Source organism: Dunckerocampus dactyliophorus, chromosome 6 (genome assembly GCF_027744805.1).
Source record: "Dunckerocampus dactyliophorus isolate RoL2022-P2 chromosome 6, RoL_Ddac_1.1, whole genome shotgun sequence".
NCBI classification, from domain to species: domain Eukaryota; kingdom Metazoa; phylum Chordata; class Actinopteri; order Syngnathiformes; family Syngnathidae; genus Dunckerocampus; species Dunckerocampus dactyliophorus.
The window spans coordinates 28,405,985-28,431,912 of NC_072824.1; the positions used below are offsets into that span (position 1 = coordinate 28,405,985).

Genomic DNA, 25,928 nt, shown 5'->3' on the forward strand with positions numbered 1-25,928 from the left:
TAAAAGGCAAGGCAAGTTTATTTCTAGAGGACAATTCATACACAATGTCATTCAACGTGCTTTTCAGAGAAGAAGAGTGATCGGTGTCTTTTCAACCTTTTACTGATGAAAGTGTCTGGAAGATGTCACAAAGTACAGCATGCCGGACCTCTGCCCTAAAAACTGGGAGGTGGCTACTGTGATATGCTATCCTTGAGTCCCGCCCATGCAGGGGCGTTACTCCTTCCTAACTGGATCAGCGTGTACTTATGTGTTAGCATTTAACTGGTTCCAGCTTGTGTCCATCAAGGGTGTGTGGGTGTGTTCTAGTATGTCAGCATGGCGGGTGGTTTGATGAGGTTGCCAGGCAACCAGTCTCTGCAAAATTCAAGTGACAACCGGGGCAATCATCGTTGAAGTGTACAGTACTTCTATTGTATAACTCTAACGAAGGCCACCATTAGCATCTCAAGAAACGGGCCGCAAAAATCTTACATTTGATGTTCATTCTTTACATTTTGAAAATACAAAGATTTCACTAACCTATATAAGACACACCAAGCTCGTGTGTTCCACCTGCTTCATCATAACAGATCAAATGTAGATTACACAAACATGGCTGTCGCTACAGATTGGTGCTCTTGTCTGCTACGGGCTTCTATTATGTTCTTCTTCTGCAGCGTGCTCGTCCTCTCCCTCACGCTCGTCCTCGCCCGCGCGTCGCTTGTCCTCACCCTCCGGGCAGAGCTGGTCTAGGTACTCAGGCTGTACGTCCGTGTAGAAGCAGGCCATGCAGGAGAACATGATGACCACGCCCAGCAGCAGGCCGGCGAACAACAGGAACTCTTCCCACTGCCAAAGCACACGAGATAGAGCTCAGGCAAAGGGATCACTAGGGGGAATTATCGGGCCGATATGAGGGAATTTGGACATTATACCGATAAATCCGATCACATTAAAAATAGCTCCGATAACTATACATTAAAATAACATTTCAATGAGGCAGGATTACCCGTACTGTGCAGGTGAGCAAATCAAGCACTCCTTTTTTTTTCTCCTGCCTGTGATGCTAACAGCCTATCATAACTTCCCCTGACCTCACTTGTAAACCAACATTCACCATGGAGCACACAAAAACCTTATCTGCCACCGGGAACGCCAGCGCAGCGGCGTTTGAAAAGTGCAAAGGATTTGCCAGAGATCTCCGTGGCGGAGCGTGTGCCTGAATACAGTACACCTTGCTGGGCCACAGCAATGCTATGCTCTGGTTCTTCTGATAGTAGTGATATCATTATGTTTCATTTGGACTAATCCACAAATCCTAATTAGTTCCAGTCCTTCAAACCCCCACGTGTGCACAAACTACACTTACATCGACATAAAAAAGTAGATAGAAAAAAGTTATTGGATATCTGTTTGAAAAAAAAAAGATGTGAAGTGAGTGAATTCTCATGAGGGTTTGGAGGGGGGTGGACGAGACGCCGTAGTCTTTCTTCCCCACAGACACTCCCGAGTCTCTTCTTTATGATCTTCAGTTTTGAAGTGTTGTGTCCTACCTGTTCTAGTCCTGCCCCCTTTGCCACAATCAACACGATGATGTCCCCGAAAGCGGCGGTGAGCAGCCACGCGGCCAGCAGCACTGCCTTCATGTTGGCGGGGGCCTGCAGGGAGAAAACAGGCACAGTCTCAGCTACACAACACAAGAACCTGCTGTTCACCCACTAATGCATAGATGCTAGCATGCTAACACGAAACCACTGCCTATGTAAGTTATACTTTTGAAAATAGCCAAAAAAATCTAATATGCTAATTTTAGCATGCTAGTAATGCTAACATGCTAGCTGCTAGCATGTTAGCATTACTAGCTTGCATTACTAGTTTGTACATATGAAAATGGCTTAAATGCTAACATTAGCATACTGAAAAAGCTAACATGCTAACTGTTAGCAGGCTAAGATTGAACATGAAAATATTGTCTATGTAAGTTGCTAACATGCTAATAGTTTAGACTCTAAACTATTAGCATGTTAGCAACTTGAAACTAAACTTTAACTCTAAACTTTAGAGCGTCATGAGACGGGTGTTTCACCCTACTGATGTGCTGTTCCAATAATTAGTAGGTGAGGTCTGATGAGGTTTCTTGTTTGGAGAAAAGCCAATCAAAACTGAAGTACGGCGTTGCTACTATGAAAGATAATAGTCATGGAAGCGGCTGTGTGCACAGCGTTATCGGAAGTGCATATTTAGTGTTTTATGCACACTTTGCCATCCCACCTGCTTCACACGTTGCTGTGTTCACAGCGTCAGCGAGTGACGTGTTGCAGGTTTTTCCATCGGAATTGAACATCTGCTTGCTGCTTGTTGATGTCCAAGCAAAAGCTGTAGTCATTCTACATGAGATCAATTTGTCAGATCAAGCTACGAAGATGTTTGGACGCTCATTGCATTCGGCTCGGTGCCAGCTTTCAAGTACTGGCGACCACTGGTTCTGTTTCACAACACACCTGAAGAGATCTGTCTCGATAATTTCCTGACATGATTAGCGAGTAAGGGTGCGCATGGAAGTGTTTCTTGCATCATGCATTCACTCCAGTTGGTAATTAAATACAAGACATCGCAAGGTGAAGAGTCCGCCGAGCAGGTGAGCGGGAGTGAGCTCCATCACCGTACCTCCGTGCAATGCACGTCTGAAAGGTGTAAAAACCCCTCCACAAAGCAACCCAGCCCCTGAGCAACAGAGGCAAGAAGGTAGAACGCGATCACTACGGTAATCCTCTGTCGCCTCGCTGCACCACACCGTCCTGGCAAAACATGCATGGGTGTCCAATGTGTGGTGCAAGGGGCCATTCGTGGAACAGATAGAAATACGTTTTTATCGGTGTTAAGTAGGGATATGAATCTCTTTGTGGTACACCATTTGATACACAACTACAACGATAACGTACGGGGATATTCATCTTCTATACTGCTCACTCGTGCATCGTCTCGTCTACTAACCTGCGAGTAGGCGAACTCAAGTCCCGTGACGGAGAACATGACCTCCCCTGCCGTGATGAGAAGATATTGGGGGATCTGCCAGGCGATGCTCACGTTGCTGGCTTGCACATCCACCATCTTGTGGGCCGCCACCCTACCTGAATCCTGGAAGAAAACACGAGAGCGTCGTGAGGACTCTGTCAGGACGGACAGGACACAAGAGGTGAGCTTCCTGACCTCCCCCAGGATGAAAGTGTAGGAGGCTCCAAACTCCAGAAGACCGAGGTTGAGGTCTGAACATGTCTGTGACTTGGACCTGCAGCACACCGTGTTGTACCTGCAAGTCACAAAAGGACGCATACAAGTGTCCAAAATGCACTCCAGTCCAACCTCTCATTCATTCATTCATTCATTGATTGATGAAGACGTGCATTCTTAGAAGTAAAAATAGACAATCTGTGCAAAAAGGGAGGCAGGAAGTGATGTCACGCCAACTCACTCTCCCCACGCGACCGCCTTCTGGGTGGAGACGCTGTAATCGGGGAGCACGTTGTACATCTCGTGTCCCACTGTGACGCTCACCGCCTCCGGCAGCGTGTTGACGAATCTGGAGGGTCACAAAGGTCAGTCAGCCCCAGCTTAGTTGAGCACAGACACATTTTCTTCTGATACTATTTGAACGAATTCCTTATAACACAGTGTTCCCTCGTTTATAGTGGGGGATAGGTTCCCAAAATAGCCCGCAATAAGTGAAATGCACCAACTTGATGAGCTTCCAATGATTATGTATGTTTTAAGGCTGTAAAAGCTCCCACCGTACACTTTATACACTTTTCCCAGACAGGCATGAACATTTTCTCACATTTCTGTCTTGTCATACACTTTTTTGTCCTGTTTAAACACACAAAAAGTGCATAGTTCGTTTCAGTTGTAATGATGGACCTACAAGGTTGGACACAATCAAATACTAATTGACACACATGTATTTCACTCCTCTGACCGTGCTTTTTTGTCCTGGCTGTAACGTTTTTGTATCCTTATTGGACATATTTCTCCTGTCCTATTTTCTTCACATGGTTAGCTTCTTCTGTTCTTCTATTGCTTACAGTATTGGCAGTTAGCACGCAGCTCACACAGTTAGCTAGTTTGGCAGCCATGACCACAACAGGAGATGGCACAGAGGAGGCTGATTGATAGTGGTCTACAGCCAATCAGGAAGCAGGAGACAATGGGCGGTGCAGACAGAAGAGAGAGAAGGGCGAGACACTGCCGCTTCGCTACAGCACAGAACTACAACACTCAACTTCCCACAATGCAATTCTTCTTAAAGGGCCAGGCTCAGCCTGTAACAGCGCACACACTGCAAGAAAAAAAAGCACTAAATTTGCACCAAAAAAAATCAGCGTAACAGTGAGTCAGCAAAAGGTGAACAGCGGGAGAGCGAGGGAACATTGTATTACCACTTGTACCATTATTACCACGTTGTTTTCCTTGAATATTTCAACTCTGTGTTCCTCATATGACATCATTTTTATTCATTTGACAAGTTTATTCCTGTAAAATTGCCACTGTTTTTCTTGTTAGATTATGACTTTTCACTCTATTTTGACTTTATTCTCCCAAAATGACAGCTGTTTTTTTTTTCCATTTCTGCTGTTTTTTTATTTTTCAATGATTTAAACTTTCTTGTAAATTGTGCTTTTGTAATATTAGGACTTGATTCCTATCAGATTAGAACTTGTTCCCTAACCTAATCTGACAAACATGACAACTTGATTTTGTTTTGTTTCTCATCATTTTTTTAAAATATTTGAACTGTTTGAAAAAGAATGTTCCGCAGGTCAATAAATAAGAAACAAAAACCCGGCTTGGGCTGCCCTTTGACACCCCTGGTTTAGCATAAAGACAACACCAGAATCAACAAGTATGAATATCTTCATCTGTACCTGAGAAGAGGAGCGCCTTCGTCATCCTTCCTGATGTCATCGTGCACCTGAGGAAGTACAAACGTGGTGATTGCGGGAACCTTCACGTGGTTTTGTGTAGTCCCTCACCAGTGAGCACTGTACTCCATTGGCCAACGGGTGCAGGATGAGACTGTACGCCTCCTGCTGGGCAAACGTGACGTCGCACGCAGAAGAGGCTCCGTTGAAGCTGATGTCGATGCTGATGTTGCTGCTGGGCGCCCCCAGTGGCAGGGTCACGTACTGAGGAGGGTCCTGACACCAACACACAAATACTTCATCGTGGTCTTCATTCAGTAGCTTCAAAAGCAGCATTTCCTTTCCTACCTGGAGGTAAGGGATCGGATCAGGAAAAGGGTCTCCGTTAGGAAAGCCAAGACGGACGTCCCCCTGTCTGAGGTTGAAGACCTGCAGGAGACTCTTCCCAGCCGGTGCTGGCTCCACCATCGTTTTCTACAACACAAAGACCAACGACAACTTCAACAGGTGCTGTTGTGTGGACTTTCTCTTTTGATAAAATACGCCATACATAAGTATTCATCTTCTTTTACTGTACCTCTCACGTACAAAATGTTGCCAAGTGGAACATTAATGTTAAAACATAACATAACTGAGATGAATTGAGATCTATCAGTGTGGAAAAGGTTATAAAGCCATTTCTAAAGCTTTGGGACTCCAGCCAACCACAGTGAGAGCCATTATCCACAAATGGCCAAAACACGGAACAGTGGTGAACCTTCCCTTCCCAGGAGGGGCCAAACGACAAAAATGACCCCAAGAGCGCAGCCACGACTCATCTGAGAGGTCACAAAAGACCCCACAACAACATCCAAAGAACTCAACAGGCCTCACTTGCTTCAGTTAAGGTCAGTGTTCATGACTCCACCATAAGAAAGACACTGGGCAAAAAACAAAACCACTGCTGAACAAGAACATTAAGGCTCGTCTCAATTTAGCCAGAAAACATCTTGATGATCCCCAAGACCTTTGGGAAAATACTCAAAAGTTGAACTTTTTGGAAGGTGTGTGTCCCATTACATCTGGCATTTCAGAAAAAGAATCATAGCAACAGTAAAATGTGGTGGTGGTAGTGTGATGCTCTTGAGGACTGGAAGACTTGTTGAGTTGTGTTGTCATTGACTAATATTTACATTCGTTTGGTGATGTGAAACATTTCAGTGTGACAAACATGCAAACAAATAAGCAATCAGGAAGGGGGCACACACTTTTTCACACCAGTGTGTTGTATATCAAATAACTGCATACCATAAGGCTGACCTCCACCAGGGCTGCGACACCAAAAGCTAGCACTGCAAAAACCATCCCGACGGCCATTTTCCTCAGCGGCCTGAAAAAACAGAGAACACATGGCCGTCATGGTTAATGAAGTGATTGCGTTGCTCGGTGACGCGGTGTGGGAAGAAAGCCAGATGTAGATGAAAAGAACTGACGACGTTTTGATGCCGCAGAGGTCAACCAGCGGATAGATGACGAAGCCAAAGATGGGCACTAAGAAGACATTCAGTAGAGGATTCAGCAGCTGTGGAAAAAGAAAACAATTACACGCAAATCAAGAGATGAATTCTGCTTTACTGGCAGTAAAATGCTAACAGCGATGAGCTGCTTGGGCGTATCTCTACTAGTGGTGGAAATTTCTCCTCTTTGTTGAGAGCTGTTTCTTTTGGCTTGGCTCACTAAAAAGAGACGGCTCTTTTGGCTCCCAAGTGACTCCTCAGATTGTTTTGTTGTCTTGAATGAATGAATTACCAAATTATGTGTACAGTGTTCCCTCGCTCCATCGCTCCATTCACCTTTCGTGAATTTTTTTAGCGCTTCTTTTTTTTTTTATTACAGCGTAGGAACGCTGTTACAGGCCGAGCCTGGCCCTTTAAGAAGGATCGTATTCTTGGAAGTTGAATGTCTATCTCTTTCCTCTCTCGTTTGTCTGCACCGCTCATTGTTTTCTGCTGATTGGCTGCAGGTCGTTGTCAATCAATCACCTTGGTGCTGTCCTGCCATGTCTCCTGTGTCATCGCTAGCTTGCTTGCTTGCTAACTTGTAAATGAATCTTCGGTAGTGCCAGGATGAAAAGGCACGGTCACAGGAGCGACTTCATAATTTCTTGTGTTGATCGTTAAGGTTGATTATTAAAATTCAAATGAAGGTTTGAACTTTTTGGAGTGTTTAACGAGAGAGAAATGTGAGAAATGTTATCGCCTGTCTGGGAAAAGTGTATAAAGTGTATGGTGGGGGGGGTTTACAGCCTTGAAACATATAGAATCATGAAGTTGGCTACTTTGTGGATTTCACTTATTGCGGGCTATTTTGGGAACCTATCCCCCGCGATAAACAAGGGAACGCTGTAGTGTAAAATAAATTACTGACAAAAATACACAATATGGAATGTTTATTGTTGAAATTGATTTATTTAAACCTCGCCGAACAGCTACAAAAATGTATTCTAATGTCATATTATAAAAACAAAGACCCATCTCAAGAGACAAATTAGGTCAAATCTCTTCTTGCAAATTTCTCACAAACGAATCGCCACTAAAAGCTCCACAGCGTGTGTTTAACCCCGCCCCTCCCCCTGCTCAGTGTGGACACAGAGACGCTGCCACACATCAAAAACACAAACCGGTTCCTGTCGTTCATTTCAAAGAGCCGGCTCTTAGAGTCGATTCGTTCAAAAACGACACATCACTAATCTTAACGAATTTTCAGTGAAAGTAAACTTTGACTGCTCAAGCCTGCAGCTCGTCCTGTAGTACCACTTTCCTCCAGAGGAGGTGAGAGTGAGTCAGTGTGTTGGCACTTGCCTGCATTTGATCGGGTGTGACAGACAAGGCCCCCTGTGACGACACACACACAAAAAAGTCAGCAAGCGTATAAACTTGAACTTGATGAATGTACCAGGAAGTTGCTGAGCACTTGATAAAGTAAAAGTTGTGGTAAAAGTTCCACTGACGGACTCACAATGCTCATGTTCATCTTGGTGGCCTGCAGCGTCCAGCGGGAACCCTGGAATCAAACAACGCACTGTTAGCTTTGGCCCCGCCCACTCCACAGCAGTTTAAGTGGGTCGAGTTCTGGCACCTGCTGATCGAACAGAGCCCAGAACATGGGCAGAGGGATGAAGAGCACCAAAACACTGAAAACCATTTTGATCTCCAAGATCAGACGCTTCTGTTGACGCAAAAACAAAACCACTTACACAAAATATCCGCGTGAGCTCGGTCCTACTTCATGTTATAAACTCTTACTGAGTACTTGTCCTCAGCCCAGTCCAGCCAGTGCTTCCTGCTGGACTCATGCTTGGACCGCCTCCAGCGATTCGTGACGGCGAACTGTAGGCAGAAAGCAAAATCAGGAGGCTTCGTCACGATCAGGTGGGAACAAGTGGTTATTGACTCACCCCGATGCATTTGCAGACTTCCTTCAGGATGTTCCCCTGAGGAGGTTCTCGCCTGTAGTGGCTTCTGCCCGCTGCAAACACAACTGGACAACAACAACAACAACATGCTGATGCGGAGAGGCTTGCTGGCACTTAAAAGCGTCGCCATTTCCCCAGCGTTTCAAGCCCACCAAAGGACTAAATGTGCTTCAAGCGTGGACAGAAATATGCTCTTACTTTTCCTTCCATCTCAATAGTATATTGGTATAAAAAATACAGTTTCGTAAAGGCGCTCACCGAAAGCCACGATCATGAAAGCAGCGGGGACAACAAAGGCCGCAGCGAAGCAGTCGTCACCAAAACACTGCACCTTGTCTGCGGGGGAGGAAACACCTTCAGCGCCCGTGATACCACTCAAGCGAAGGTCAGAGAGAAGGTGAGGACCTGACCTCTGAGGATGGGCACGATGATGATGGCCAAGAAGCTGCCGGCGCCTCTGAGCGAGAAGTAGATAGAGAAGAACTTCTCCCTCTTGCTCACCTGCAAACAGGAAACACCTAAGTTTACACTGAGGTACCAAAAGAAGAAGTGAACCTTACCACATTTTGGCACCCTGACACAACGAGAATGAGATGTCTGAGGTGCACGTCCTGCAAAGCACCTTAAAAGACCCTTTTCTTGTTTTACCATCCCAAATAAGTGAATAAAACATGGCCATACGTGGACAGCACACCACATTATCCAAGTTGATTCAACTTTTGGAACCTAATGTTGTCCCATGTATTTTACTCTGTTTGTTGTCAGCACACTATGACTATTATTATTGTATTTACAGTTAAAAGTCGGAATGCAACAAATGTCATTCTTGCGGTGGCCGAGAAGTGCAAAACACATTAAGAAAAAGCAAAACAAATTACAATTACACCAGCCAAAAAGGGAATGTACCAAATGCCAGAGTTATAGGAAGTGAAAACGTTGGAGCTAGGGCTCTCAAATGTAACGCCAAGTTATTCCCTTTCACAGCAATATTGTTTTTGACACACGATCAACGTGCACACGTCTTGTTTGACCCGACGCCGTAGTTTGAGGAAGTAGCGGTCACCGTGGGGCTACAAGCAGGAGCAAATATTGAGCAAAAGAGGAGAAAGAAAGGGGTATTTTGTTTGGTTAAGTTCTGCTTCAGAGCCCTGGCAGATGGCTCTTGCAACAAGACCAAGGTTATTTGTGTGGACTGTCGCTGTCACTGGAATTGTCTCCGACTACGACATGCCAGAGAGAAGCGGGAAGGAACTGAAGCACTGCCGGTATTTTTTATTGTCATTTATACAGTGCAAACCACGAGTGTCCCAACTAACGAGTGTTGTTTTTTTTTAGAAGCTAGCCGTCTCTGGGCTGACTTTTTTGCTTGGAACTGCAAGCTAAAATTTGTGTACGAGCCGCTAGTTAACAGCAGGCATAGTATTTCTTTATTTATCCCACAGCGGGGAAATTCCCTTGTTACAGCAGCAAGCAAGATACGCAAGTAAAGACTACAACATGGTTCAGCTGGTGCAGGTGTTGTAGAGCCTGACAGCCAAGGAAAGCATGTTAATAAAGTGATACTTTTTGTCAGCTTTATTAGTAACTACAAAGCACCCAAAGTAGACAGTGTATACAATCTTGCATTTCTTCGCTTTAAATGTGTTGTTGGTTGGTTGGTGGTCCTTTGTTTCATTTGTAATGCAGTTAAGAGCTCGCCAGCCGCTGCTCATAAACTGAACAGATAATAACTTGACACATACTGTAGGTATTATAACGTAAATATGTATTATGATCCACAGGCGTAAACAGTCATTTGTTACACATCATACAAATAAATCAATACTTGGGGGGCAACTATGTGCAACAATTACGCTGTAAACCTGTAACCTGCTCCTCTCAATGTATTTCTGGATACGCCGGAATCAAATGCTTAAACATATATAACACATTTAAAGTGAAAATCCAAGCTTTTAGTACTGTACATCACATGCAGATGTTGGCGTGATGTTAAATGGTACTTAACAGACGGCAGGAACAAATGTACTACAGGAGTCCGTCAAATATTTGAATGAGGGTATAACAGGGGCACAATCCCCTTCCGGGTGATGTAATTGTAATTTGTTTTTTTCACCGTACATTCTGTACTTTCTTACAAAACAATCTGAAGGAGGACATCAATGCCAGGAGGAGAGCAAGGCCAAAACAGGGAGGTTTTTAAACCTCGGAACGACTCTTGATAAGATTTATACAATTGTTGAATGAGTATCAAGTGGTGTCCCATTTCTCAGTGGCTGCTTCCCCCTGGCCCTCGGTTAAGGGGTAGGGGAAGGGGGAAGACGAAGGGGAAGGCCTAAGGGGCAGAATTGGGATTCAGCCTAAGACTACAGCTGAATTGACACTTTTATTTGCTGCCACTTTTATTTTAATATTCAGTTTCTGTGCACATAAGATGGCAACATTGAGTTCATTTAACAAAATAAAGCACTTTAAAGTCCATCAATTAAAGATGATGAGTCCTTCTGATGACTTTGTATGAATGTTCAAATGTTCAAGCTCCACTGGTGTCTGCTGTGTTAACTTGATGGTCACCTGACGCGATGATATCACACTACGATGTCACGTGGTGACTTACATGCTCCGCTTGGAACTGGTCTCCTCCAAAAGCGGACGTGCAGGCGTCAGTGCAGCCGGTTCCGCAGGCGATGAGGGTCAAACCCAGCAGGGACGAGGCTCTGGCAGACACACCATCAAGTCAACATCGCTGCTGAGAAGGCAGCAGTAAACGTGAGCATGTTGGCAACGTACATGTGTATGCTGCCGCCCAAGGGAGGGATGGCGCTCAACAACATGGCCGCATGACCGACGATATAGACGATGCACATGTAGAAGATGGTCCTGTGGGACAGAACACACGTTGCTCATACTCAGCTGCTTCCACATGCTTCTGAGTGGTGAAACGTGAGGACTTGCTTGTAGTTCCCGAGCCAGGAGTCGGCGACGAGCGCTCCCACGATGGGCATGAAGTAGCAGAGGCTGCTGAAGGCGTGGTAGGCGGCCGTGGACAGGTCCTGGCCCCAGTGAAGGTACGTCAGGAAGTAGAGCGTCAACACCGCTGTCAACACACTCAACATGACCAAGCGCTCTTTGTTCCTCATGATATCACGACTCATTTCAGTCTTAAATGTATCAACTTCATGCTAATTACATTGTGACTTGATTTTTTATATATTTTGTCTTCATTCTCGTAAAATTATTGCTCCTTTCTCTGTTGTTTTGTTTTGCGGGCCGCAGCTTGCACCTGAAGGCTTTCTCTGCAGCCTCCATGATGTTCTCATGGCTCTCCTGCGCCTCTCGCCATACAGGGGCTGACCCCTGCCCCCTACCTCTACAGGTAAGCACCTCACATTCCATCCTTGGCTGAATCATTTACTCAGGTTAGCTACGGAGTGTGAGGAAAACCGCTAACGTTCGGACAAATACTTTCCCTCATCTCAGGGTTTACGTGCTCAGAGTCTTTGCTAAGCCCGCCACGTAGAATGTTGTTTCAGTACCTTTGATGCCATCCAAGGAGAAAGCTTCACAGAACTCATGGACCACGATGAACCAGATGCTGATTGGGTAATTTGACCACCAGTCTTTCCACCAAACTTTCTAAAAAGAGAAGAAAAAAACAAATGAAACGGTTCACATTTTCACTGACACTGGAAACTCCGATAAGGATGATAAGCATGCACATGCAGCAACATAAACAGCAGATATCCTTAATTCAATAATTATTGTTGCGCTGAACACTCGGTCGCCGGTCCGGGCTTTTGGCCAAGCGGTCAGCGCTCTCATCTCCCGTTATGAAGGTCCTGTGTTCGAGCCCCGGTGCGGCCAGTGTGAAGCAGGCGGGTGACATGTATATGCAGTGTTCCCTCGTTTATCGCGGGGGATAGGTTCTCAAAATAGCCTGCAATAAGTGAAATCCACAAAGTAGCCAAGTATATTTGTTTCCAGTTATTCTATATTGATGTTTCTTCTGTTCTTATTCATTTTCTTGTGTTTTCTTTCTTTTTTTTTTTAGGGAGAATGAACAGAATAAGAATTTCATTGCATAGTATAACTACCTGTTTTACTGTGCATATGACAATAAAACTGTTTTCGGTTTTAGGCTGTAACCATACACTTTTCTCAGACAGGCATTAACATTTTCGCGCATTTCTCTCTTGTTTAAATACGCTCAGAGTTCCCATTTCCTTTGAATTTTAATGATCAACCTAAGAGGTTGGAAACTAGAAATTATTCAGTGACTCACGTGCATTTGACTCCTCTGACCGTGCCTCACCGTCCTGGCGCCGTTCCGCTGTACTGTAGCGTTTTTGTATCCTTGTTAAAATGGTTAATGGCACCCGAAAGCCAGTTAGCTTCTTCTTCTTTTTCTATTGTTTATTGGTGGTTAGCAAGCAGCCCACTCGGTTAGCTAGTTTGCTGGTGACTATTGACCACAACAGCACACGGCAGGAAAGAGATTGATTGACAATGGTCTACAGCCAGTCAGGACGCAGGACACAATGGGCGGGTTCTGCCTTAGCCAATAAGGACTGTCGTGACTCTATATTTAGCCGGCTATTGTCTACTCTGGGTCAGTGTTGCCAACTTGCCGATTTTGTGGCTAAATCTGGCGACATTCCAAACCCCCTTGATGACATATTTTCTCAAAGGCGACTAGCGACAAATCTAGCAACTTTTTTTGACATACTAGTACGATGAACGCACGTATTCTTCTGCATTTGGTGTTCTCACTGAGCAGGCGTTTATCGCACGGCATAGGTTTCCAAAATAGCACCCAATAAGCGATTATACATGTTTTAAGGCTGTAAACCCCCGCACCATACACTTGATACACTTTTCTCCGACAGGCATTTTTGCACATTTCTCTCTTCTATAAACACTCTCAAAAAAGTTCAAAACTTCTTTGTATTTGAATGATCAACCTACAGGCTGGACACAGTAATGATCGAGTCACTCACGGGTATTTCACTTTTTGTCCTGGCGCTGTTCCGCTGTACTGTAGCGTTTTTGTATCCTTGTTAAAACATATTGCAGACAAACCGAAGATTCATTTACAAGCTAGCAAGCAAGCTAGCAAGCAAGCTAGCAATGACACAGGAGACATGGTGGGACGGCACCAAGGAGATTGATTGACAATGATCTACAACCAATCAGGACGCAGAAAACAATGGGCGGTGCAGACAGGCGAGAGTGGGAAGAGATAGACACTCAACTTCCCACAATGCAATTATTCTTAAAGGGCCAGGCTCGACCTGTAACAGCTTTCATACAATAAATACAAAAAGAAGCACTAAAAAAAATAGGCGAAACAGAGAAAGGTGAACCATGATAGAGCGAGGAAACACTGTATATACTGTACATAAACATGTACATACGTATGTATATACACACACAATACAATACCGCAATGAAACAGGAACATTGAACGTGGCAAAAGACTGCAAGTCATTCGCTTCAATAGCAGAAGTATGTACTGTGCATGTACAGTACGTGTAACCTGCGTGGTCCGCCTTTGCACCCTGCGCGGGTCTCCAACCAGGGTCCACAGATTGGAGAGGTGAGCAGCTTTGATAGCATCAAAAATACTTGAGAACAGAACCAAGAGCGGTCAGTGACATTAGCAATCACCTAACTGTAGTTACAATCTACAACAACTCAAAAGAGAAAGAAAGACAGTAAGAAGTCATAGAGAAGAGTGGAGAGATGGAGCTTCACCTTCGGTGGTCCACTTGGGTCCTGGGTTTCGGCAGCAGAATGGGCAGAGGAACCAATGTTGGCATCAGGTGGTGGCGGCTCTTCGACCACAGACGTCTCCTTCTCTGGAGGGGTCGCAACCTGAGATCCACCACAGAGACATGACCACATTTAGGACTATTCCACCATGCGTGACCACTCACTTTGGCCCCCTTTTGTAAATGGGACACGTAGGTCGCGCTTTCAACTTACCTGCTTTGTTGGCACAGACTCAAGACACCTGGCTTTCGTATCAAAGCGCTACATGTGCGACCAAGGCCACCAAACACGTTACTCTCCAAGATAAAACACACACACATCTACACTACATACTGTATATCTACTGTATATCCTGTACTGTATATTTCACTCATTATTAACAACGTTGTTTATGCCATCTAAAGAGAAAAAGTTATCATTTCTAACCCTAACCCCAACCCCAACCCATGTGGCCCTGGATGGAGAGGGTGAGGACACCCCCCTGGCCTACAGCACACTTGACAGACTAGTTAGTGTCGGGCGCCCTCTCCTGGTGAATGTTTTAATCTGCATAAAGTCCACTCAGCGGCAGCGTGTCACGTGTCAGTCAATCGTCGAGGTTAGGAGTCATTACTTCAAATAAAATGACTTTATTTTGCTCATAATATCACCAGTATATTCTCTTCAAATTGCAGCCTTTTTCTCGTTACAATAAGACTTTTTTTCTCTTAATATTTTGACTTTATTGCCATAAAATTACAGCTGTTTTATCCATTCCTGTTTTTTTTTTTTTTTTTTTTTGTAATTTTCCAACTATTTCAACTTCCGTCTTGAATTTTTTTTGGACTATTTATTTATTTACTTATCATTTTTATTATGATTTATTCATTTCAATAATATTTGGACTTTATTCCCATAGTATTTTAACTTTTACCCTAACGTAATTTTCCAAAAATGACAACTTTTTATGTGCTTTATTGTTTCGCATAATATTATGACTTTTGAAAAAATATATTTTTTCATTAATATTTCAACTCTATGCGACTAAAATGACATTATTTTTCCTCATAACGTTCCGAGTTCATTCTTCTAAAGATGTAACTTCTTTCTCTTGATATTTTGACTTTATTCTCAGAAAATTATTGCTGTTTTTTTCCATTTGTTGTTTTTTTTCATTTTCCAACTATTTCAACTGTCTTCTGGTCATTTTTTAAAAATAATAATAATTATATTTTTAAATGTATTTATTATTATTGAATTATTATTTGTATATTATTATTTTCTATAATATTTGGACTTTATTCCCATAATATTAAAAATGTACCCCCAAATTTTTTTCCAAAAATGACAACACTATTTAGTTTTGTTTGTCTCTCATAATATTATGACGTTTTACAAAAAAACAGATTTTTTCATCAATGCTCCTAAAATGACTTTATTTTTCCTCATAATATTACGTTATTCTCATAAAATGAGGACTTTTTCTGGTTAAAATGCAACTTTTTTCTCTTCATATTTGGACTTTCTTGTAAAATAGTTTTTTTTTTACATTTCTGCTGTTGTTTTTTCATTTTCCAAAATGTGTGTTTTTTTTATATTTCCACTTTATGCTACTAAAATTAAACAATTTTTTTCTCTTAATATTGTGTTATTGTCATAAAATTCCAACGTTTTTCTTGTTAGATTAGATTAGATTTTTGTCTGAATAATTTGACTTTATTACTGCAGATTTTTGCTTTTTTGTTTTTGGTTTCCTTGTTAAATTATATTTTTAGAATGTGCTGCGGGCCAATAAAAACAAGAAACAGTTTGGACACCCCTGCAATATGTTGTTTTGCGGCCATGTGTCAGTAAATAGAAGCGTGGTGTCCTAATTGAACGCTTGTAAAAACACGAAAGATCTTAAGCAAACATTCTTTGAGCCTTTGGAGCTGCTGGTTGGACGTGTGCTGCTGGAGATGAGGTGTCATTTGGGAGGCCGATAACCAAATCTCAAGGGCGACAAAACAAAACAAAGGAACCTTTGAAAAAAGCATTCCAAAGAGAGCAACTTTGTGTCCGGAGACACCATCCACTGAGAAAAGCGCTGACAGGACCCGTCTCCTACGCAGCGCTGCTCGGAAACCATACGACTCTAAGAAGATCACACCTGCTGTGGATCAACTGTCAGTTACCATACCATACCTCCAACACCACACGGGGACAGACGACACAAGTCAGTGACATTTGCTGAGAGGAGGGATGCACGCATCCGAGCATCACACAGGTTCACACCTGCACACGGCAGACAAGCAGACAAATCTCGCCGGGAGGTTCCAATCGCTGCTGACGCTCGTGCGGTATGAAGCGCTGGGGTTGAACAGGTGTGGATTCGGACTCGGGCTCACTCCTCATTGGGGGAGCCCAAACATGACGTCACGGAGGTTACACCTCCCAAATGACAAAATACACGATCTATGCTGTATGCACCGTCCAAGTCAAAAGTAAGTTATTTCTCTTCACTCACCGCCAAACACACGGACTTCCTGTCTGCTCTCCAAAATAGAATATTGCAAGTGAATTTCCAGGAAGTAGAAATCATTTTTCACAAATGGAGTTTTGCTTACTTCTAACAGGGGGCGACTTAGCATGAGGTAAAACAGGCAATTGCCCCCAAAACGTCTCATAAAAAACAATTATTGATTTTTTCGCTCCCATTTCAAGTACATCATACCTTGTTAGTCTTAAAGGGACAGTTTGTATTGTTTGACACGAAGTTGTATGACAACCCCCCCCCATCAGCAGTGTAGTACATTAACAGCTACTTAACCCCCACTTGGTCCAGTTCTCCCAGCAATACGCCTTCAAAAGGAGTCAAACATTTCAATCACAAAAAATGCCTCCTGGAAAAAATCAAACCTCACAACCAGCTTGGCGTTATATTTGTCTCCCGCCGTATCCTTTAGCTCTGATGAAGACGCTCGTATTTTCTTCCGCTGGCCGCCGCACTCAGTCGCAGATGAAGATGCAAGCGTCGTCATCACGTACACAAGAGTGGACGGGTGACGGTGCGCAGGGAGACAAATACAGAATGCAAATGTTTGACTCCTTTGAAGGCAAATTGTTGTGAAACCCCAGCGACTACCTGGAACCAAGTTCTTCATCACCCAGATCACACCACAACTGGACTCAGGGGACCAAGTGGTCCGGAAAACGTGAGCAAAAGAGAAAGCTGATGCAGAGTTAGCCTTAAGAGAGCAAAGGCGAGAGGACAACAGATTTGATCAAAACTACTGAAGTTAGACAGCCAAGAGGGATGAAGCTGAGAGGGACACTTAATCAAAGATGCGCAACTGTATGAAATGTTGCTTCTATTTAATGACAGTGAAAGCATTGAGATGATTCCCTTGTTAGGAAACAATCATCCTATTTGAAGGACTTTAGGAATTATGACAACGTTCTCATATTGACACTTGTTAGTAGATGAGAAACAATAACATGAAATGAAACGAACACGCCATCTAACTAGCCTGACACACATCTCGGAGGAAAATGGTCTCAATGACGTACTCACCTTTCGTAACCAAGCATTGGGCCCCCAAATGGCTAAATACACCCCTGCCTTCTAAATATACTTTTAAAAATCATTAGAGCCCTCTAGACATGAAATAACACCCCTACAGTCATCTTTACACTCCTATTCCCCTATATAATAGACATAATAAGAGAAAATGAAACATAGAAAACCTGTTGACCACCTTCTATATACACCTTTAAACACCATTAGAGCCCTCTAGACATGAAATAACACCCCTACAGTCACCTTTACACTCCTATTCCCCTGTATAGTAGACATAATAAGAGAAAATGAAACATAGAAAACCTGTTGACCACCTTCTAAATACACCTTTAAACACCATTAGAGCCCTCTAGACATGAAATAACACCCCTAAAGTCACCTTTACACTCCTGTTACCCAATATAGTAGACATAATAAGAGAAAATAAAACACAGAAAACCTGTTTACCACCTTCTAAATACACATTGCTAAATACAAGGCAGAAGAGTCCTGATTGTTCTGTCAGGTTTGTTATTTTATTTTTTTTTATTTTATTTTATTTTATTTTTATTTTTTATTTATTATTATTATTATTTTTTTATATATATATAATTTTCTTTGTTGTGTTTAAAAAAAAAAAAGAAAAAGCTTTGTTCTTTTTTATTTATTTATTTAGTATTGTCATTATTATTATTATTATTATTATTAATGTTCTTTCTTTTTTTGGAGGGAGGGCTATCTCACCGTTATCTATTATGTATTATCCTGACTATCACTGAAAACATGACATGGAATCCAGGAAGTGAACAACATGTACTGTACTAGATGTAGAATGGATGGGGGGTAGGATTAAATAAGCTTTGCTTCTTCCTACTCCTTTTGGACATGTGGAACTGTCAAAAAATGATTCACGAGATGTATTCCATTGTAACCTTCATGTTCAAATAAACTAAACCAAACCTTTAAACATCATTAGAGCCCTCTAGACATGAAATAACACCCATACAGTCACCTTTACACTCCTGTTACCCAATATAGTAGACATAATACGAGAAAATAAGACATATAAGACATAGAAAACCTGATTACAACCTTCTAAATACACTTTTTAAACATCATTAGAGCCCTCTAGACATGAAATAACACCACTACGCTACGGTTTTTGTCTAATAATAGGCCGTGATCAACCTCAGAACAGCACGATTTAGTAATTTATGTATTTTTGAAAAGCCTTGATGAGAGAGAAACGAGAAGTGTCAAGGGATGACGCTATGCTAGAATAAATACCCATTTCAAAACACACATACAATGTGAGTGTGGATGAAAGGAGTAAATTACATTTAGTTTTTACCAAAAAGATATATATACTGTATAAGAATAGCAATAGTGGTTTAAAACAGTGACCCCCCAACCTTTTTGGGTCCACAGACCAGCTGGTGTCCAGGCCGGCCCATTCCAAGCCAATCCAAGTGTAGATGCTGTGCCAACCTGCCCCGATGATGCACGTCCAATCACACGTGGCCTTAATAACAGCCTTTATATCCCGCAACCTTGACTAAAGACATAAGACAGAACAAATCCTTCATGCGTTGGGGGGGTCGCTGGGGATCTGAAAAATGAACAAACACAATACGATGTTACAATGTTAGATGAGACATACTGTGCAGCTCTACATGCTGTAATCTACAAACACTCTCATCTTTTATGTATCATGCCATGTCAAACAAACACAATATTTACTTAGTTACTTATTTACTTAGTTGCATTACTGGAAGGTAATGGAAATGGCTGGAAATAAGCTTAGTTGTTGTTTATCAAGTAGCTGATTTACGTGACGCGTTAACTTGCTGTGAATGTGTCGTGTTTGCGTTTCGTTGCACCGTGAGCAAGTACCGTATGTCGTTCAGTTTGACGCCACCTACGCCTGCCACGAGGTAGAAAAAAACGAAGTTGATAGTTTTGTCGCCAGGGTAAATTGACATGTGTTCCTGTTCCTGGCCTCTCTGTGGCACACAGGCTGGAGGACACGAGGCTTCACTCATGTGAAGCACGCGTCTGTGTTGCTTCTACAGTGGAAGGACTGCACCATGTGACTTGGAAGCTTGGACATGTGCAACATAGCGTCCTTTGATGAGAGCCAAGTGCTTCATAAAAGCAATGAATCAGTCAAAGAATCAGTAGAAGACGTTAACATAAATTAAAGTTCTGGTATTAAAAAGAGAGGGCCGGCATGTTGCCAACTTACAGATAGATGAACACCGACTCCTGGCCAACTGGCAAAACACTGGTGAGCAGGTCCACGCGCTCTTGGAGTGACAGCGGGGACGGCCAATCACACGTCAGCAAAAAAATAAACCCAGAACAGCCAATCGATGAGCTTGTGAGAGATCTAAAAGGGAAACAGGCTTCAGCTTGAGCGGCCATTCCCTCTGGGTCCTAGTGCCTGGCCTCGTCATTACGAAATCTGTACGCGATCAGTTCTACGCATGAGCAGAATGCGTCTCCATCCTGTCGGCCTGTTTTTCCTCAGTCGCATGTTGGGAAAGTATAATCTACAATACCCGTCCAAGCATGACACGCCCTTCTGAAAAAGTGGGTGCCCCCGATATACATGTACAACGTACATAAATGTAGTAAATATATGTTCTATATTTACAGTGGGACGTAGATCTTTGGGTGGTTTACATTCAAATATCACTGCTTGTGATGTCTTTTATTCTATTTATATCCGCTCCACATAAACGCACATGACCTTTACGTCTGCGCTACGTGCATTGCGTACGTTTTTACATACTTAATATTGTTGAATAAAGACGATAGAAGCATCCGTACGCTAACAAAGAATTTGAATAAGAGCCACTAATAAAATAACCTCCAATATATTACACATATGAAGTATCATTATTGACTATTTGTGTTCATCCATCAGTTTTCTTCCGCTTATGCGGGTCCGGGTCGCGGAAGCAGCAGTCTCGGCAGGGAAGCCCAGACATCCCGGTCCCCGGTCCTCAGTATACTGAGGTAGATGTCCAGCATAGACAAAAACAGGAGGACAAAAATCATGTAAAATATGTGAAAATGGTATTTTAAACAATAAAAAAGGGAATGAGTCAAATAACAAAACCTTTCAAATAAATGCTAAAAACTTTATTCACATTTCACATGTGGCTAGTGTTTACGATCGGTCATCCTTTCAACAGACAAACACTACCTCAAACGACTCAAGTATCAAAAGTATCAACAGACAAACACTACCTCAAACGACTCAAGTATCAAAAGTATCCATATTTTGATCGGAAAATCAATTTTAGAGCATGGAGACTTGGTATCAGAAGTATCGATATTTCAGTATCAATCCGCACAGCACAAGCACTTTCACCATTATTTATTTTTCCAATAAAAAAAACTCATCAATGTTCCTTCTTTTGGAAATAAATGACAAACACATTATTGTTTTACTTCAAAATACGTTCATCATCCTCACTGCTATCAAGTACACTTAAATATTTTCACTCCGGATGTTTCTATTAGCATGTTTTGCTTTCCAACCCGGAGTTTGGAGTAGAAAAATAGACAAATCTCATTTTAAGATTTTCATTTTTTAAATAAATAACTACACTCAAAATGGACATGTGAGTGCACCCTCCTGATTTCTTATTTGTTTGCATGTATGTCCCACTTACAGTAAATGTTTCACATCATCAAACTAATGTAAATATCAGTCAATGACAACACAACTCAACACTTTATGCTGTTTTTAAATAAAACTTTTATTATTAAGGGAGAACATATCCAAAGCTACATGTCCCTGTGTGAAAAAGTGCCACAGGTTGCCGAAGGCCATGGATCCAATCATCACCACCGCGTTCCGCAAGGTGATCAAGATGATGATGTAACCTGCAGAAATGGACGCCGGACATGTTGGGCATGCGCTACCTTGTGTGTGTGTGTGTGTGTGTGCTTCTTACCTCCCGCTGCCTTGCAGTAGCGCTGGTAGGTTCTCCAGGAGACAGCACCTTCTGTGGAGGACTCCTGGCTGACCAGCTGGTCAGCACCCTCAGATGCTGCAGTGGAGATACATGGAAAGACTTGACACGTGAACGTATGAGAATGATGTCTTCTAACTAAACAACCACTCACCTTTTGTGCTGGTTGTGACTCCCATCTCGTATTCGTCTGTTATGTCGAAGGCTGGGAGGAAAACAGACGTCAGGGCCTTCAGTAAAACTTTGTACTGTTACTGTCCAACCAAGGGATGAGATGATTGACGGATGGATTCCCAGGTGTTTGCTGACCTTGGTTGACGATGCCGCTGTTTGAACGATGTCTCAGCTCCACTTCCCCCATCTCCTCTGCGGCGTGCTGGGGCGGAGCCTCCTCCTCTTCTGTCTGAGTCTGTCAGCAAGAAGAAGACACCTGTGACAACTCATCAACTATGCTTTTTCTATCACAACAGTCTATCACTGTGACACCAGTTCCTAACACTTTGCTCGCCTTATTTAGGGACAACTGCCCTTCTCGTGAGGTTATGCAAGTGTACCTAATGAAGTGTCCGGTAGGTGTATGTTATTAATGTGATGGTAAACATGTCAGGTGATGAAGAAGCACAATCTGACCTTGGACTGTTCCACCTGATGAGCTGAGCGTAGCGTCCATTCGCCTTCATCAGAGCCTGATGGTTCCCCGACTCCAGTACCTCCCCGTTCTCCAGAACCAGGATGTCGTCACAGAACTCCAAATACTGATGGACATATGAAACATTAGGGCTTGACATTAAGTATTATATTGGGTATTGATCTCCATCATCTACAATCATTGCCTTGAACTCATTCAATCCCAGACATTTTTCGAAAGACACCCCCTTCAGTAGCGGCCATTTTAGATGATCTTTCAAGGCCCACAAAATATTGTGTTCTATGGCTATATAAACATGGAACCTACCAAAAGAAACATTAGACTCCCCTCTTTCATCAGGAAAAACCTTTTTCCATTCTTTAGTAATCAGCAGAAGAACATAGGTAAGTTTCAGGAAAATATCCGTTCCCAACTAAAAAAAGGGAGAAAACCAGCTTTTTGTGAAAAGTTACATTTCAAGCAGAACTTTTACTTTGACACAATTTTATTTTTTTTTGTGACAGCTCAAATATCTAAACAACTATACCAGCATAAACAACACAAAAAAACACCAAAATAACCATTTATTTACAAATAAAACACCATCAACTAGTTGCTATTTTCAATGTGTGCATTAAAATTTCCCTACAATGCGTAACCTTCTGCACTTCGTCATCATCTCTTTTTGCCTCCTGTGCAAACATCCGTAAGGAAGCGAGCTAAGGTTTAAAAAAACGTAAACACGTCTTTGGTATTGAATGAATGAATGGACTACTCAAAGAAAGACATTAGCCAGGGAGAGATCATCAGGTGTGTCGTGACAAATGATCTCATTTCACTCAACTGGTCGGCAATGATGATTTCTGTAGTACAAATAATGTATCTTTGTTGATTTATCTACTGTAGGCCAGCTACCTCATGCTGGAGTGACAGCAGGACAATTCAATGCTCTGCCACTAGATGGCAGCAGGAACCTAACTAACCTGTTTAATCACCTGTTGTCGTTCATACAACAGAACAAGTCACTGTTTGTGACATTTCTTATATAAATGAGGTGCGTGCAAACGTATATATTCATTAAAATTGTACGTGAAAAATGAATTGTGTATTTTGTAGGGATTGGACATATAATATTTATATGGTATTTGGAAAATAAATCATAAAATATATTTATAAGTTAACATTTTTGATGAAAACAATAATTGGTAAAAATGTGTTGTCCTATATGATATTCATATAGTGTTTGGATAATGAGGAAAAAGCTATTTATTTATTTATTGGTTTTGTTTTATCAGACTACAAACAGGAAATGGATATATTAATTAAAATTGTGGATGAAAAAAATGAAAATCTATTGTATGTATAATGTTTATATATTATTTGGAAAATCAGGAAATGTATGAATTAAAATGGTTGATGAAAAAAGTAATGTATGAGAAAAATGTATGGGCCCGTAGAATATTGATACAGTAATTAGAAATGTATTTTTCTTTCTTTACTTTTTGCTGTATTGCCAGTGGGGTGGCCGGAGAGTGACCAGGGGTGACCATGGCCATTATTAGAGCAATTAATAGCTGAGCAGTGTGCCGAGTACATGTTTTCAATGCATAGTTTCTGGATTCACGCGCAGGGCATAACACGGAAGTGGATGCCAATCGGCACTCTTTGTTTACATGCTCACTCGTGCTGCTACAGAGAGCTTCCATTCTTAACAGATTTATGTGCTGAATCACGCTTCAGAATTAAAGTCAAAGTCAACATAGTGAGAAAACTTTGCCGGAACAGAGCAAAATAATCATGGAAAACTTACCTATACGGATTGCAGTTCATGCAAGAATTTTGCAAGTTGTGTGCTGCAGTGCATGCGTCCGAGCGGAAACGGCGGTTAGGCTGAACATGTTCTGTTTGTCAAAATTGTCCCCCAGCCTTGGGGTGGCCACCCCGTAGCTCCGTCACTGACTACATTGTGTGTGTTTATCTAATATTGTGTCTTTTTTTGTATATTCTCTGTGGCGATGTTCTAGATCTGCGGAATTCACATCCTGTAAAAAGTTACTTTGCAAATTCAACACTCTAGTTGTTCTGTGTCATACTGAAAGGTGCTTCCGATATTTTTATGGTCTGATTTAGCTACCCGTACCTCTGCAAACTGCAATAATACAAATATTGTCCAAACTGAAATTGTAAAATAGCTTTGATACACAATATACCGGATGTAATTTGTGTTGTTGAAACTAATGACGTGTGCTGTGCTTTATCAAGGTGAGAAAACAACCATGTTCACTTTTTAAACAAATTGTGCCATAATGTACATGATATTGCGTATTACCCCATGCTGTCACAAGAATAAACAATTGTTTTGTTTACTGAAGTTTCATAACACTTCAAAACTCTTTCTATTAGTCACTTGCTTTACATTCTGAGTTTGCGTAATTACTGCATATGTACAGCACATGCAATCGTCTGGCATAAAGAGCATGCAGGGTATCTCATGACCACAAATACATTCATATCCTTCAATGAGCCACTTACTTGCTCTGCGCTGTGGGTTGGCATATTCAATGCATATGCATGATACAGTATACCCTTACATAAACAATGTTTAAGATATATTATGAACATAACGAAACATTATTTTTAATTCATCATTTGCACTTACGTACTGCAACTAGAGAAGCACTCGGAGAGCGCTGACCTCCACCAAGCGCCATAGTTTCCCCCCATACTGTGATTCACACCAAAATAATAATACTCCATTTTTTGCATCAGTCTTTGGTGTTTTGTAGAACCTGTTGGAAACTTGTCCTTGTATTTTTTTTCCAAGTGCTCTGACCATTTTTTGTGGAGTTACATGCACAAATGCCGAAAATGGTCCTATCTCGCAATGTTAAAGAATCCTTTACAAATTCCTGGACCCAGACGCTGATCCGGATCACCCCCAAAATGTAATCAGTTCTTCCATAACCCTTTTCCCACAATTCCTGAAAATTTAATCCACATTCATTTCACATTTATTTTGAATACAAACAAACAAAGAAACAGATAAACCCCGGCAAAAGCATAACCTGCCTTGCGCTTTGCGGTGCGCTTGGCGGAGGTAATGAAACATCACATGCATCATCCAATAAGCTGTTAGCGTTACACTGCTAGTTTTATGTTGAGGAACTGGTGAGGAGGAAGGTGGGCTCTGTCATTGGCACTGAGCTGGACTGCCTGACATCTGTGGCAGAGTAAAGAACACAGAGGAGGCTCCTTTCCATCATGGACAACCAGCATCATCCAATGCACAGCATCATCTCCCAACAGAAGGGCAGTTTCAGTGGCAGATTACTATCACTGCCCTGCTCCACCGAAAGACTGAGCAGATCATTCCTCCCCCACACCATGCGGCTTTTAAACACAACAGAGGGGGAGCCATAAAAGCACACACAGGACTGGACTTATTACCTTATCATGTATTATTATTATGTACATGTACATAATGTATCATGTAAATCCAATCCAAAAAGGCAAAAATGGGAACACAAAACATGTTTTTATAGTTTTACAATTACAGTTTTACATGCAGAAACAATTCAAAATGCATATGAATACGTATAAATGATGAATGAGAGGGATACACGAACATTTAAGGTTACTCTTACCTTCATTCTTGATGTGACTGAAAACAGGAAGG

At 42.1% G+C, this 25,928-nt stretch overlaps 2 protein-coding genes across 4 annotated transcripts; both read right to left on the minus strand.

The window, feature by feature from the left end:
• Positions 1-19,944, minus strand: LOC129183233 (solute carrier family 15 member 2-like). 3 transcript variants are annotated; one of them, XM_054780253.1, is made up of 24 exons: positions 19,884-19,944; positions 19,051-19,247; positions 14,104-14,223; positions 11,886-11,985; positions 11,305-11,446; positions 11,140-11,229; positions 10,967-11,066; positions 8,763-8,853; positions 8,611-8,688; positions 8,335-8,417; positions 8,183-8,266; positions 8,016-8,105; positions 7,896-7,940; positions 7,739-7,771; positions 6,371-6,459; positions 6,186-6,267; positions 5,247-5,372; positions 5,010-5,174; positions 4,902-4,948; positions 3,455-3,562; positions 3,193-3,292; positions 2,977-3,120; positions 1,536-1,640; positions 1-831 (listed from the first exon to the last, which is right to left on the minus strand). In XM_054780253.1, exons 2-24 carry the CDS (start codon positions 19,090-19,092, stop codon positions 628-630), a joined length of 2,268 nt encoding a protein of 755 aa, XP_054636228.1. In that variant the 5' UTR covers positions 19,093-19,247; positions 19,884-19,944; the 3' UTR covers positions 1-627. The 3 variants fall into 3 exon arrangements, with proteins under 3 accessions (XP_054636228.1, XP_054636227.1, XP_054636226.1); XM_054780252.1 differs by lacking the exon at positions 19,884-19,944 and adding an exon at positions 19,532-19,744; XM_054780251.1 differs by lacking the exons at positions 19,051-19,247; positions 19,884-19,944 and adding an exon at positions 16,285-16,341.
• Positions 19,945-21,395: 1,451 nt separating this feature from the next.
• Positions 21,396-24,142, minus strand: LOC129183158 (ATP-binding cassette sub-family C member 5-like). The gene is made up of 6 exons (XM_054780085.1): positions 24,063-24,142; positions 22,255-22,379; positions 21,934-22,033; positions 21,779-21,829; positions 21,607-21,702; positions 21,396-21,535 (listed from the first exon to the last, which is right to left on the minus strand). Exons 3-6 carry the CDS (start codon positions 21,983-21,985, stop codon positions 21,396-21,398), a joined length of 339 nt encoding a protein of 112 aa, XP_054636060.1. The 5' UTR covers positions 21,986-22,033; positions 22,255-22,379; positions 24,063-24,142.
• Positions 24,143-25,928: the final 1,786 nt, after the last annotated feature.

Bases quoted from the DNA above. Each gene is read 5' to 3' on its own strand.
- LOC129183233 (XM_054780253.1), bottom strand. From the start codon at position 19,092: ATGGGCCGGCCTGGACACCAGCTGGTCTGTGGACCCAAAAAG. The intron at 8,689-8,762 runs GTCAGGTCCTCA...CCTCCCCCGCAG, and splicing joins CATCGTGCCCATCCTCAGAG to ACAAGGTGCAGTGTTTTGGT. The intron at 8,267-8,334 runs GTGAGTCAATAA...TTCTGCCTACAG, and splicing joins AAGTCTGCAAATGCATCGGG to TTCGCCGTCACGAATCGCTG.
- LOC129183158 (XM_054780085.1), bottom strand. From the start codon at position 21,985: ATGGGGGAAGTGGAGCTGAGACATCGTTCAAACAGCGGCATCGTCAAC. The intron at 21,703-21,778 runs GTGAGTGGTTGT...TCTCCACTGCAG, and splicing joins AGTCACAACCAGCACAAAAG to CATCTGAGGGTGCTGACCAG. The intron at 21,536-21,606 runs GTAAGAAGCACA...CCATTTCTGCAG, and splicing joins CTACTGCAAGGCAGCGGGAG to GTTACATCATCATCTTGATC.